The sequence below is a fragment of the Mugil cephalus genome, chromosome 8 (assembly GCF_022458985.1).
Source record: "Mugil cephalus isolate CIBA_MC_2020 chromosome 8, CIBA_Mcephalus_1.1, whole genome shotgun sequence".
In the NCBI taxonomy this organism is placed as follows: domain Eukaryota; kingdom Metazoa; phylum Chordata; class Actinopteri; order Mugiliformes; family Mugilidae; genus Mugil; species Mugil cephalus.
In genome coordinates, this window is record NC_061777.1 from 14,355,258 (window position 1) to 14,368,620 (window position 13,363).

Here is a 13,363-nt window from a genome sequence, read left to right on the forward strand (position 1 = left end):
GTACATTTAACTGAATGTATTTATACTGTGCTTTTCTCTTAAAAGTTTTATCGCGTTAAAATTGTCTTATTTAATTTAATCCTTTTTAAATGGCCTTTTTTTTAACAGTCCTATTCTAACAACAGTAAAAAGCCGCAGGTTAAGCAAGGTTTATTGTGTGTTCAAATCCAAAAACAGACAAAAAATAAATAAATTAAAAAAACAAGGGCACTTGCATTTTTTTTATTATTATTATGGCACACAAAACATGTTACCACATTCATGTGGTATGTATTAAGAAAAGAGAACATTTGTTTTTTTGTGTGTGTGTTTTTTTTTGGTATGTGTCAGTATGTTAGTATCAAATGCCAAAACAGTGGTTATATGGTAAAGAAGAGGACTTGAAGATCATAACCACATTTTAGTTTTTAGTTTAGACACTAAAACTTTACAACAGAGACAACTGTGAGGATCAAAAGAACATCTTCTTGGTATCTATCATGTTCAGTGCATTTCTCAAGGAAGAAAATGAACAACCCCAGTAGGTTAATTCATTAATTGTGCGAACAAGAAATCCAGAGGTCACTCAGAGCTTTGGTGGCGGGGACTGCGGTACCCTGACAGTGCATAACAAATTAGTCTTTTATAAAGAAAAACCACTCTAACAGAGTTTCTCAACTTTATATTCTGGACCTTGTGTTGCTTTGTGTGCAAATCTAACATTGAGATACTGGCATCTGTGATACATATTAAATAAGATAAACTGCTTCTGTGACATCAATATAATTGATTTGTCATGCTCTTTAAATCAAAATATATGTTTCGTATAAGGAAATTCTTATTGCTGTGGTCGTGAGAATAGTGTAAATATTTAGACCTACAGAAAGAAAGGGGTCAGGACCAGAATATGTGGAGAAACCCTGCTGTAAATTAACAAAGAAGTGCATGCAGTAAATGTAGAAAAGCTGGTTTACAACACCGATACACAGGGACAGATAAGAGAGATGTGTATGATTTTGGCCCTTAAAAAAAATGCAAACGTTAGGACTGCCTTTATGAGATGTCAGTTGTAATATATTTGAGAATAAAGTATATATTCCTGCCATGGATAAAATTATAGGAGTTAAACTGTAAACAAACAGAAAGAAGAGAGGTAAATAAGGAATGGCACAGACTTGGAAGAGAGAGGGAGAAGTTATCTTTCTGTACAGTTTACATCCTGCTATAACATACTCTATTCAACTCACACACAATCACACACACACACCATGAAAAGACAGCCAGCTAGTCTTTTGAACTTCAGCCTGAATTTGAAGTAATTCTGTCCCGACATAATTCTCTGACTGCACCATTTAAATAAAAATGGGATCAGAAGGCAAAACAAACAACACTAGAGGACAATGTCTTGTGAAATGTCAGAACATCAACATTATTGCAGCATTGCACACATGTAGAAGTAGCAGCTTTTGGGTCTTTAGTGGCCTTCATATGCCCAGAGAGAATGTAACTGGCAGAAAAAACCTGTAACAGACAAAACCTTCAACCTTCATTGTCCAAATTAGAAATCAATACATCTCATAGTCAAACGAGAAACCTACGCTGGTTATTTATGGAGGTAAGGCCTTGAGTTATGCTACAGCCTTCATGATCCTAGTTCAAAAACAAATTTCCTGTTCAATACATTACACTTAACTATAATACATTTAGGACTGGGAAATGTGTAAAACTTTACACAGATACACAGTTTACACTTCCAGATTATAGCCAAATTGTCAATTACATAAAGGATTTCTTTTGTTTATTTTTGTTGCCAGCTGTATTTTTGTGCGCACTGATACTCGTATAATAGTTTCCTTCAATACAATTCTAGCTGCAGCTGTAAGTATGATAATGTGCAAATTAATGAGAAATAAAGAATAAAGTGCAACCAGGAACATGTCAGGGATGAGACAGCTATCAGACACCAACTCATATCCTGCAGTGGGAGTTCAGGCGATGCTAAGGAGCCACCGCTTCCTCAAATTAGGGTTGACTGACTTTTGTGTGAACCAGGATCACAATCAAACAGTCTCCACTGTACGGGGAGGAGAGGCCGTGGCAGTCAGGTAACAACCAGACAGTAAGGCATTCTGGAAAGAGGATTGTCCAGCCTCTTGGCTTAGTCAACTGTCCTTCTTTTGTTTTTCACTTTATTACTGTTGTGGCTGTTCAAAGGTCACGCCTAGCTTGTCGTAAATTTCCTTCAGCAGCAGGAGAGCTGTGTCTTCCGACTCCCTAACAGAGAGACAGACAAATATTTATTGAAATAAAGTGTGAACATGTCAGAAATACAAAAGCACAATCAGAGTAATACAGTACATGCCACTGCAGATGCATATGACTCACCAATAACACAGATGAGACTGGATGGCAAACAAGTATTCATTGAAGCTCTCAATGGGTTTCTCCTGGAGTACGTAGTCAATCCGCCGCCCTCCATTCAGCATCCCCATTTTAATCTCCGGCTGCTCGGCCTGTTCTGTGGACACCGAGGACTCTGCCTCCTCACAGACTGCTGCTGGGACAGAAATCAGTACAAATGAGGTTGTATGGTGATACGACGACACACGACAACAGGCAGCAGTTAAATAATTCCACTCATCCCATTCGGTTTGACAGAGAACCATGCAACTTGGGGCAAAGAAGGGCGTAGCCGCCGTCTGCAGCAACATTCAAACTGAAAGGACAGAATAATGCAAATCATTGACGAATCTCACATTACACTGTGTGCTGGAGACATGAGTAAGTAAGGAAGTCATTTCCATTTGAAGGCAAAGTTACCTTCTAGCTTTAACTAAGCTTCTATTATCTGAAAGGTTTCACAAATGCCTCAGGCACTGGTTTCATGGCCCTAATTCAGGAACCTTCAATCAGGCAAAGAACTTGATTTCATAGGTTAGTGTAGTAATTTTGGTATATGCCCATCGTGGCCTGTGAGATGGGGTGAGTATACTGTACTATTTTAGGCTTGGATAGAAGTGATTACATTGACTACTGCTATTCAAAGACAGTAGCTTTTGAATAACTGCCTGCACTAAGTTGACTAAGTTGCCCCTCTTAAGGTGCAAGTATGATCATGAGTAAATGTCAGGAACTTGGATCAGTTTTGCAATGAGTGACTAATGTTCTTGTTGGCATGCTGTAAATCCCTTGATGTTTTGAGAGGGATCTCTCAAGGCGTCCCACCAATGATCTTGTGGTGAAACCGAAACTCATAATTTGTCATGTAAACTAAAAGTAAATTTCTGACAGTCTGTCACTGCACGCACTGGCTTGTATGTACGCCATAATGAGATACAAATCTTTTCATTTCATAATGTAAGAGACAGTAAACGAAAAGCTAAAAATCCTGGGGATTAAATGTATGACAGTACGTTATTTAGTTATTGAGATAAAATTCCCTTTAACCCATTTCAATGAAGAGGCCATTTAGTAGGACCTGTAATGGGATTTAGAGTACACAAAACTTATAAATGACATTATCTGAAGATTCAAAGTCAGACTATTAAAATGTTGTGCTATTCATTTGGCTCAGTGATCTGCTGAACACTTAAGTGGCTTCTGATGACGATGATGATGATGAGTGAAGAGGTTAATGAATTCAGCCAATCAGAACTAATAGCAGGAGAGGGTGGAAAAGTCCTACAGGCGATGTCTGTAAATCAAACTTTAAGTTGAAGAGTTGATGCACAGCAGGTTGTAACACAGGCGGAGGGGAGGGGGAATGATAAATCTTACATAACATTTGGTCTCTGTATGAACTATGACTGAGCAGAATTCCAAATTAAAGGCTTGTGGAGGTAAAGTAATGAATTGGATCGGATAAAGATGATTTACATAAGGCTTTCAGAAAATGTCCAGGGGAAGAGAGAGTGTACAGGAATCTTATTAAAGCAAGATAAATGAGTTAATTTACTCATTCATTTCAGCCAAATGACCACCCTGGCTTACCTTGGAAGTAATGCTTATGAAGGGCCCTGGGCCACTCCAGTATTCTAGTCCAAAAATCAGCATTTTTGTCTCCCCTCTTAGCCGTAGCAGTGTCTGCAGCTGTGGCTGAGGTTCGAGGTAAAGTGGTAAGGGGTAAGGAAAGCAGTAGAAACCAGAGAGAGAGCGGGGAGGGTGGCAGCATGCAGAGAGGGGTGAGAGGAGTACGGGTAGACTTGGTTAGTCTTACGGGTTAGACACACTCTTGTGCACATTCACTCACACAACACGCACGAAAAAGTCAAATAAAGCGTCTTTTCTACCCTGAGTCTCGAGGTTTGTCTCTAGTGTAGCTTCTCCTTCCTCCACCGGGGGCAGTGCAGCTACAGGTAGTCTGGCAAAGGACTGCCATGCTGTACGCAACGATCCCAATACATTGTTCTTCAAATCCATACTCATGCGGGTCAAGCTGTCTTTTAGTTCTACAAGATGTAGAAAAAGAGAGATGGACGTTGAACCAAAACTCGATACAACTATTGTGCAAAAGAGCTAAGGACAGAGCCGTACCAAGGTGCATTCTCTTGCGGCCTTTATGGTGAGGGATTAGCATGGGCTCCACATCCACATCTGCAACAATCATTGGTTCTATCCGATAGGCAACAGGGTCATACTACAGAGACAAAAAGGGGAAGATGTAACTTTAGTAAATGACCTCTTTCATCACGTTCAACGAGAATGATTAAAACAGTAGTGTCTTTATAACAATAGTTGTCTCCAGGCGTTCATATATCTAAAACAAATCATTGATAAATACATTCAGTAATTGTTCTCTAAAAATATATATATATGTATACACACACACACATTTTTTTTTTCTTTAAAGACAATCTTGATCTGTAGCAAATAACAGCCAGAACGATTCTGTTTGGGTCTGAGTCCAGACACAGAAGGTCAATATATATATTTAGTCCAATATTTGATCACTCACTGGGTGGTAGATGTTGTAAAAGCTCTTGCAGGTTGGGAAGGTGTAGTTGGGATCAATGAGTTTTAGTCCACGTACAGTCAGGAACATACCGATCGGAGATCCAAATGCAAAAAACGTCTGGGGGTGGAAAGCCAGCTGTGGGTAATCAATGGATACCTGTGGAGTGCAAGTGGGTAGTTTGTGTTAAAATAAGGTAATAATGCTTTGGTTCACCATGAAGTTAAGAGAATATGTTGTGTGACAAAAATAAAACATCCAGGGAGCGTGACAGCAGGTAAGGAGGAGAACATGGAGATGGCCTGTCATGCAGTACTAATACATGTGTATGAGCAAAGACGGGTTGTACAACAGGACAAACATGGTAGCCTAAATTTGGCACAATGTGACTTAGCCATGGAAATATTACTGATTTAAAAGTTACTGAAATCCAGTTGTTTTGAGATTTCCCTGACCAGACTGCACTGTATATGAAGAGGAAACTCCAGGCACAGTGAGATCAAAGACAGAAAAAAGGACCAAGCCTCAGATAAAATGGGCACCATGTGAGACACACCTGTCCCTTGGCTATGCCTCCATTGGTCTGTCCAGGCAAGCGGTAGGAGGAGAGAAGCAGGAGGGTGACGCAACAAAGCTTCACCTCCCAAGCACAAATGATCATACTGTGTTTGTGTGCATGTGTGCTACCTGTCCGATGCCAACATCGAAGTATTCATAGTCTACGGCACTGGTGACTGACTGCGCTCTGTGGAACTGGGCCTGCTGAGGAGTCAGTCCTGAAAACTGGTTATCATCGCGACCACTGGTTGAGTCCGGTGGAACTTGCAATCCTGGTGCCTGGCGCACTGCCCCTGACTTATATCCCTATTTAGATAGAGAAACATAAAAAAATATTTAAATGCAGATGAACTGTAAATAGAGCCACAAGCAAGAGACACTGGCCATACAATAAAAATGGACTGTATCAAACAATTAGCTTCTTGCTGTTGTCTACTGTAAATCGGTTATTAGTACTTATGGTCAAACATCTGACCTGTGGAAGCCACTTCCTCCTGACGTAGTTCAAAATCTTCTTACGAGGTCCAAGTGGAATTCCTAAATCTTTGAGATCGCTGTCTTGGCAAAGAGCCTGAGAAAAGAGATACGCTTGGTTTTAGAATTAAGAGGCTTTATAATCTGTACGGTGTATCACATCACTGATCCATAGACCTCAGTCCTAACAATGCATCACACTTGACTTCGTACATCCATTTTGTGTCTGTGTGTGCTCATGTGTTACCAGTGATTCCAGGTCGAGGTTCTCCGCCTGCAGTGTATCCAGGTACTGCTGTAGGCCCAGTCTGATCAGAGCCTGCTCAAGTGTATCACAGGACAGACGACAGGGCTCAAAAGGAGGCACCTTAGGCACGGAGGGTGAAACAGAAAAAAACATTGTCATCTACTGTACTTAACAAAAAAATGTTCAAAATCATTAATCAATGACGTTATCTTTTCCTGTGAATGTTATACCCTACCCCCTTTTTGGCTTCTGATCCATTCCTCTGATTGGTCAGCAGGTCAAACAAGATCAGTGAACCTGATGATCAAGAAACAGAGCAAAGTTTACAATCAGTAATTCTCTAACAGTTGTGTGTGACCAGGTGTTTCTGTTTGTGCACATCTCTAACCCAGGCTATGTCCCACAACGGACTCTGCCCCGTTGAATTCTGGGTGTCGCTGCCTGAAGAGGGCATGCAGCCTGTTGATCTCTGAGGCCACCGTGTCCACTATTGTCTGGCAGTAGGTGGGGCTGTTATAGAAGAATAAGTCCAGCAGAGTGTCGTTGGTGAAATGCCTCAGCCTGCTGATGCTGGGCAGAGTGATCCTCTGGATGTCCCTGGAGATAAACAAAAAAAAAAAAAAACACAGTAGCAAGACTTTTGCAAGCTACACGACTTATTAGATGAATTTGGTTGTTATCTTTATACTTACTCATCCACACCAGTAGCATCCCCATGCAGAGCACTGTGCCAGTTCACTGGGAGGAACTCGACTCTTCCAATCTGTCCGTCGTGCTGAGCACGCTTATAATGAGAGGCCAGGAGGGACAGGGAAGCACTCCTGAAGTCATTTACTGGAAAGAGAGCAGATGAAACGGGAGTCATAAATGCACATAAATATATTCATGCACACAGCAAATATCTACACACAAACTCACCACACTGTATGATGGATCGGAAGCGCAAGTCGCATGCAGGGCCGATGCCATGCACCATAAAGACGAGGTGATCCACTTTTTCTGGTTCACCTGGAAACAGAACCATAAACATGATGCACCTGAAAAAGTAGGCTGCAGTAAAAACACTGTCAAACCGGTCTAGATGTTAGAATACACACATACCATCAGGGATTTCTACAGAGATGTTCTCCACTCCCCTTTTGACTGTGCGTGGCCTGGTCTGCTCTGAGGGAGACGACACCCAGTCATCCTGCAGTCCCATTGGCTGATACTGCATTATCAGCTGAGAGAGGAACAGAAACATCGCAACATTTATTTAATTTTATTATTTAAACTCTTATCAATTTTCTTCAAGCTCCTTACAAGCTTGTATGACTAGTCAGCTAGTCGACTTTACTGCTGTGCCATGAGACGCTTTAAACAGGAAGACGCCTGACAATACCGACACACCAGTGAGAAAACAAACAGGGAGGCCAGTGGGTCACTGCAGTAAACTAGCAGTTTCATCAAGTCTGAAACCCATTCTACCATGACACGCAGAATACACAAGTTAGTCCTGAAATGCAATAAATGTACTAAGGCAATGCACACTCATGTGAAAAGGCATCTGCTAACGCTAACAGAGGCACGGTCCAAATCCACTTCCAAATCCAATGGTCTTCACCAAACGTCCTGTGTTGTAACAGAGAGAAGGAGGTCTAAAGGATATTAGACCTTTAGCTGTTATACACAGAAAAGGCTTTGGAGAAATACAGTATGTTTTTTATCTCAGCTATATTAACCCATCTTAAAATACACTGTGTAGTACTATTAAGTGCAATTTTCGGTCCCAACTAAACATATCTGCAGCGCACAGTATTATTATTATTATTATTATTTTTTAATAATTGTGTTAATTGAATAAGAGCAAGTGTAAACAATAAAATGGCTACAATTCTTTTTTCTTTTAACTGCAAAAAAAAAAAAGAAAAATTATCAAAACATGGTCCCCAAACTATTCCCGCTTGATAAACTCCCTCCCTGACCTCCTAACTCACACCACAGACCTTATATTTCCCAGGATCACTTGTCATTTCGATATCTCTCACCACCCTCTCCTGCCTGTACAGAATATTTAGTGCTGTCAACACAAAAAGTTGAAGACATGTCAGGAATACAATACAAAGATAACAGAATAGGAATGTCGCAGTGCTTGTTTAGATGTTAGTTAAGTAGGAAAGATGTAGAAGAATAAGAGTAGAAATGTGTGCGAAAAGAACAAAAATAAATAAATAAATATCAACTGCTACCCACATCTAAGTCAAGTTACTAATACAAATCAAACCTACAGGCCCCACACATCACCACAACTCCTCTGAATTCTGAATTTTATTTTCTCGAAGTTGACTAAGAATAAGAAATGCAGCACACTGTATTGATAAGCTCAGGTGTTTTAAGTTCAGTCCTGTTGTGTTCATGTTTTTTTCGTCCTTGATGTCAGTGAATGCACCACGCGAGAGACAGAAGTCATGATAGAGCTGAGTGTTTGCCCAGCGCGAGACACTTCGTGGAAGAGTTAGATTGACGACATTACTGGTATTGAAGTAGGTTACGGCCGAGAGCCTATAATCAAGTTTCAGTTTACTTTTGTGTGAGGCACTACAATATGTATTCAGGTCAAGAATGTAGATTCCATTGTTTTATACATTCTTTCTTTCAGTGTTTTTATGTGTGACATGAAAACGAGCCGACGTGAACTTTCACCACATATTAACTTCAAAAAATCGTTCAGTCCTTACAAGCATGCAATAAATGTTCAAATAAGTTTCGTGCCCATTGTATGTATAGATGAGTCACATGTCAACAGCAGCTCTCACCTTGGGATTGTGTAAAATGACAGTCTCTCCAGTGGGAAAGTCCAGTTTTCTCTTCCATTCATCTAAGGTGACTGCTATCATGTAGGCCTCCTGCATAATTGGAGAGTGGGTGAAAAAACACTGTGATATAAGTAAAGACTTGGAGGAAACTAAAGTCAGAGGCAGTAAGAATGAGCAGTGTGGTGGTGAAAGTTCAGCATCAGGGACTACCTCCAGACGTTTGCTGAAATCTTCAGGGTAAGGCATGAATCTCGTGTCTTTATCTCCTTTGTAGAACCAGGTACAGCGGCGGACTTCAGAGGGAGCTTGCTCCCAATACACAGCGTAGCGCTTCCTTTCCCTGACATGTACGTCATATCGCTGTCCATCCACAGCTACTACCACATCCTCCTCCTTATCTCCTACTGTGAAAATGAACACATGCAAATGTATAAAAGGTTCATGGTCCATCCGACCTGTGAAGTGCATAACAATGATGCTCTCATTACAGTGTCATGCTCTTTTCAGAAATATAGGTCCTGGCATTGGATGTTACTTTGAAAAGGCACCACCTGAGCTTTGTTGGAGACCAAGCTAATCCCCATAGCAATGACAAGGGGGGTGTCCCTTGAATCCTCTCTCCTTTTCCTTCCTTAGACCACTTTTGGTAGATGCTGGCCACAGCTGACTGGCAACACTCAACAAGAGCTGAGCTAACCTAACCGACCTAGGTGCCTGGCCATCAAACATACAGCATGCAGCACACTCGTTGTCTAGTATATTCCACTCGTGTTATCTCCCTCCTGAATTTCAAATATCTTGCGCAATATGTAAAAGAAATGGCAAATGAATGAATTGTTTAAGGAAATGTTCAAAGCTAAATTAAATTATTTGTATAAATAACAATTGTAGTTATAGTGCACAAATTGATGTGTAAAGTAGCATGATCAAAAGGGTAAAAGATATTCTTCTGTCAACTGGAAAGACAAAAACTTTTCTTGTCCTTAAATAGAATTGGTGGAAATGGACGGGGTATGAGAGTGATTATAAGTGTACAGTATGCTAGAAATCAATAAAAATAGTTCTGTTGTGCCCTCAGTGAGTCATTGTCAACAGCTATTTACAAAAAACTCACACCTTTTCTGATACTGACTATGCTAATTTAATTTACATGTAAAACTAATTCTTACAAGTGTTGTAGGCATTCTCTAGGTTGTCAGAGTCTTCTCTGCTGAAAGGAAGCCAGGACATGTTGTCCTCAGCTCGTCGACAGAAGAACCAGTGAGGCTGCACCTCTCGGTAAGGAGCTGGAACCGGCTCCATGTCAAGCATCTCAAAAGAGGATGTGGAAGAAGGAGAGGCCTCATCCACCACAGGGGATACCTGAAAAGAAAAAAAAAAAAAACGATTTTAAATCAATATTTGTTCTCCCTGTCAATAATAATGCTGTGTTACACACATTTACCTTCGTTAGAAGAGTCTCAACACTGTCTCAACTCTACAGTGGCTAGAATAAGTAAATAAGTCTGTATTCCTATATTAAAAATCCTATCAAGCTAGCTGAGCCCATCAGACAAAGCAAAGGACAGTCGGACAATAAAAGATCAGGCCTCCTCTTGGTGAGACACACAAAGCCTTGCTTTATTGTTTCTTTCTCTACAAGCTTTGTCTTGTCTTCTTCTTTCCAAAACCAGTAAAAGTGCAGCTTGTAAACAACCTATTTCCACTGAATGTCTCGTGGTCCCAAACAATGCTGCCACTAATTCTTTGGGTACTGCATTGCTCCTGTTGAGTGTTGAAACAGGGTGTCTGTCACCATTTGACACGACACCCACTCACATTACACAGCTGCCAAATCAGCCGTGCCATTTGCAGTGTAGTGAGTACTTAGATTTAACACAGGATTGAGGAAAAACTGGAAATGTCAAAGGAACGCCCTTCTCAAGAATTAAATCTTGCTCATTGCCTTGGCAGTAACACCTCTCTGTATTAAATGCATGCCAGGCAGATATGCCAGGCAGATCAATGTGAATGTGAACTCCATCAAAGAAAAAGACAAGTATATGGCCTCGGACACCGTGCTGGGTTTGTTATCTCTTGTGGACAACGTGTTGTGTCCTAAGGTGTGAAAACCATAAAAAGGTGCAGTGTGTAATGTCCATAGACATTACAATTGTACCCCTCTGTAACTCAGTAAGTAAAGAATGTCTAGGCTATTTTTGTTGGAGAGGACGGGAGCACAAACAATTCACGAACAAGCCCTGCTACAAGAGCTGGCTACAAATCAACACTTATTCAAAATCAGAAACACTTAGTTGAGTGAGTCAACTTGTAAAGTTTTCCTGTCTGGTTGCACTTGTTGGAGTTACCCCTTCCCACAAACACCTCCAAGTGGCATGCGATTGATTTCAAGATCTCTTCTTAGCATATGCATACTTATAACAACTGCAGTGATGCAATACTGTTTCACAGATCTATAAAACAGAAGTACTGTATCAACCATACTGAGGCTAACATAACCCCTGTCGTCCCAGGTTTTAGATACACCTGTTAAGAACTGTTGTCACAAACACACTCCCTATTAGAGTCTTTCTCATCGAACTTCATAAAAAAAAAAAAAAAAAAGTTAAACATTCATCTCCCCTTTTCTGCTTGATTGATTTAAAGGCGGTGCTGGAGCCCGTGCTAATCCCTCACCATAAAAGCCACAAGAGGAAGCACCTTGTTGTAACTTGTAACTTCTCTTTCATTAACTTTATAGAACAATACACATGTAATGGCTGCAAAACACATTAAAAAGCACAAACTTGTAAACTGTCACCCTGTCATTGAAATAAAACAGAGCCTGGACAATATCACACATACAGTTATGATGAGAAAGAGTATTGAACATGCTGTGTTGCAGGCATATAATGTCCAACAACAAGTCACGTGTGCACCCTCACCTGATCCTCAGGTGTATTGCCTGGAGCCTTGGTCTCAATGGGGTCGACAAACTGGTCTTGAGTATTGTTCCCTGGGGCGGCCTGAGATAGACGCCCCTCTTCACCTGGAGTTAATGACATTAGTCCAATCCTCTGCTCTTACCTGAGGTGAGCGGGATGGGGGGCACGCGGTCACACCACCTGCAACGACCCATCAATACATGAATGAAATAAAGACCGTCTAATGATGACAGCCAGCAAACAGCTACTTGAAACAGAGCAGCAAACAGCCGGCGACGAGACAGAAACATAAACAAGCCAGACGACTTAAGCTAATACCTTGAGTGTCGTTTCTAACCCCAGCTATGGGTAAACATTACCTCATCAGCTGATAGCAACTAACGTTTCGACACAGTGGTAAATACAAGCAGCCATGGTGCCTTCATAGTCAAACACTCTGTGCATGTATTATAAGTTATGTTGGTGTCCATGTAAATGGGAATACTGGACGTCACCTTGAACCAAGCCAGCCAATGCTGACCGTCGCTTCTCATGTTGTGAGTGTATTTTAAAGAATGCACAAACACATCGTTGAGGCTAATGACTGTTAACGATGGTTAGGGTTTATGCTAGTTACGGTGACTGGACGGGACACAGCTGTTAAGTTCTCCGTCCTCGCACCCTGTCGGTGTTTTGGACATAACAGCACCGATAATAGTCAGTCATTAACTAAAACTCACCGACATCTTCACATGGACTTAATGCCGATGATTTATATTCGTTGTTTGGGTAGCTCGGACTAGCTAGGCTAGCCAAGGACAGCCTCCTGTCAACCGACCGCTTCAGGCAACAGCGCGTCCTCGGACATATGACGACTACACGGCGAGGGCTGACCAATCGATAACCTGAGAACAAATTAAAGGGCCTACCACAACTACATTAATTAAGTTGGGGTTTTAGGTGATGGGTGAGTTTTCAAAATGTGACCATTGACGGAGAAATACACAATCAACACCTCCAGTGCAAACGGGGGAAATCAGAAAACAAAATCGTACATTATCTTCAAGACACCATACCGCTCTAAATAAAAATAGTAATCTGTTAAACTGTAATTAACAGACTGCATCCGAAAACATGACATAGGCTACTGTAAAAAACATAACAGAATTTTATGTGTAAAATGCTAAATTTCCGAGGAGCACATAAAGGTGTCATGAACCACAACACGTCACCAGGCACCGCCCCCAAACATGACGCTGGCGTTATTAATAAGTAATAACATGAACAAGGTTATTGTTATTTTAAAGCGGTAACAAGTTTAATACTTAATTCGCAACAGCACTCACATAACATAATAGTCTACACATGACACCAACTGTACATAATAAACGAGAGGAGGACCACTAGAATAAATAAATACACTTTGAGCAGATTAAAACTACACTAAGACGTTTCA

The 13,363-nt window shown here is 40.9% G+C and overlaps 1 protein-coding gene across 7 annotated transcripts; it reads right to left on the reverse strand.

Annotated features, from left to right (window-relative positions):
- Positions 1-134: 134 nt before the first annotated feature.
- ddhd2 (DDHD domain containing 2) lies at positions 135-13,341 on the reverse strand. Of its 7 annotated transcripts, none has more exons than XM_047591198.1 (20): positions 12,648-13,341; positions 11,929-12,108; positions 10,174-10,366; positions 9,215-9,408; positions 9,005-9,094; positions 7,311-7,431; positions 7,128-7,217; positions 6,902-7,043; positions 6,598-6,806; positions 6,445-6,506; positions 6,210-6,329; positions 5,964-6,059; positions 5,618-5,794; positions 5,487-5,513; positions 4,934-5,089; positions 4,513-4,615; positions 4,269-4,427; positions 3,970-4,074; positions 2,365-2,533; positions 135-2,253 (listed from the first exon to the last, which is right to left on the reverse strand). In XM_047591198.1, the coding sequence occupies exons 2-20, from the start codon at positions 12,046-12,048 to the stop codon at positions 2,172-2,174; spliced, it is 2,415 nt and encodes an 804-aa protein (XP_047447154.1). In that variant the 5' UTR covers positions 12,049-12,108; positions 12,648-13,341; the 3' UTR covers positions 135-2,171. The 7 variants fall into 7 exon arrangements, with proteins under 7 accessions (XP_047447154.1, XP_047447157.1, XP_047447155.1 ...); XM_047591201.1 differs by lacking the exon at positions 12,648-13,341 and adding an exon at positions 12,423-12,611; XM_047591199.1 differs by lacking the exon at positions 12,648-13,341 and adding an exon at positions 12,247-12,362.
- Positions 13,342-13,363: the final 22 nt, after the last annotated feature.

Coding starts and splice junctions, on each gene's coding strand:
- ddhd2 (XM_047591198.1), bottom strand. CDS start 12,048: ATGTCATTAACTCCAGGTGAAGAGGGGCGTCTATCTCAGGCCGCCCCA. Junction 10,367..11,928: donor GCAATACACCTGAGGATCAG/GTGAGGGTGCAC, acceptor TTTTCTTTTCAG/GTATCCCCTGTGGTGGATGA. Junction 2,254..2,364: donor CAGTCTCATCTGTGTTATTG/GTGAGTCATATG, acceptor TCTCTCTGTTAG/GGAGTCGGAAGACACAGCTC.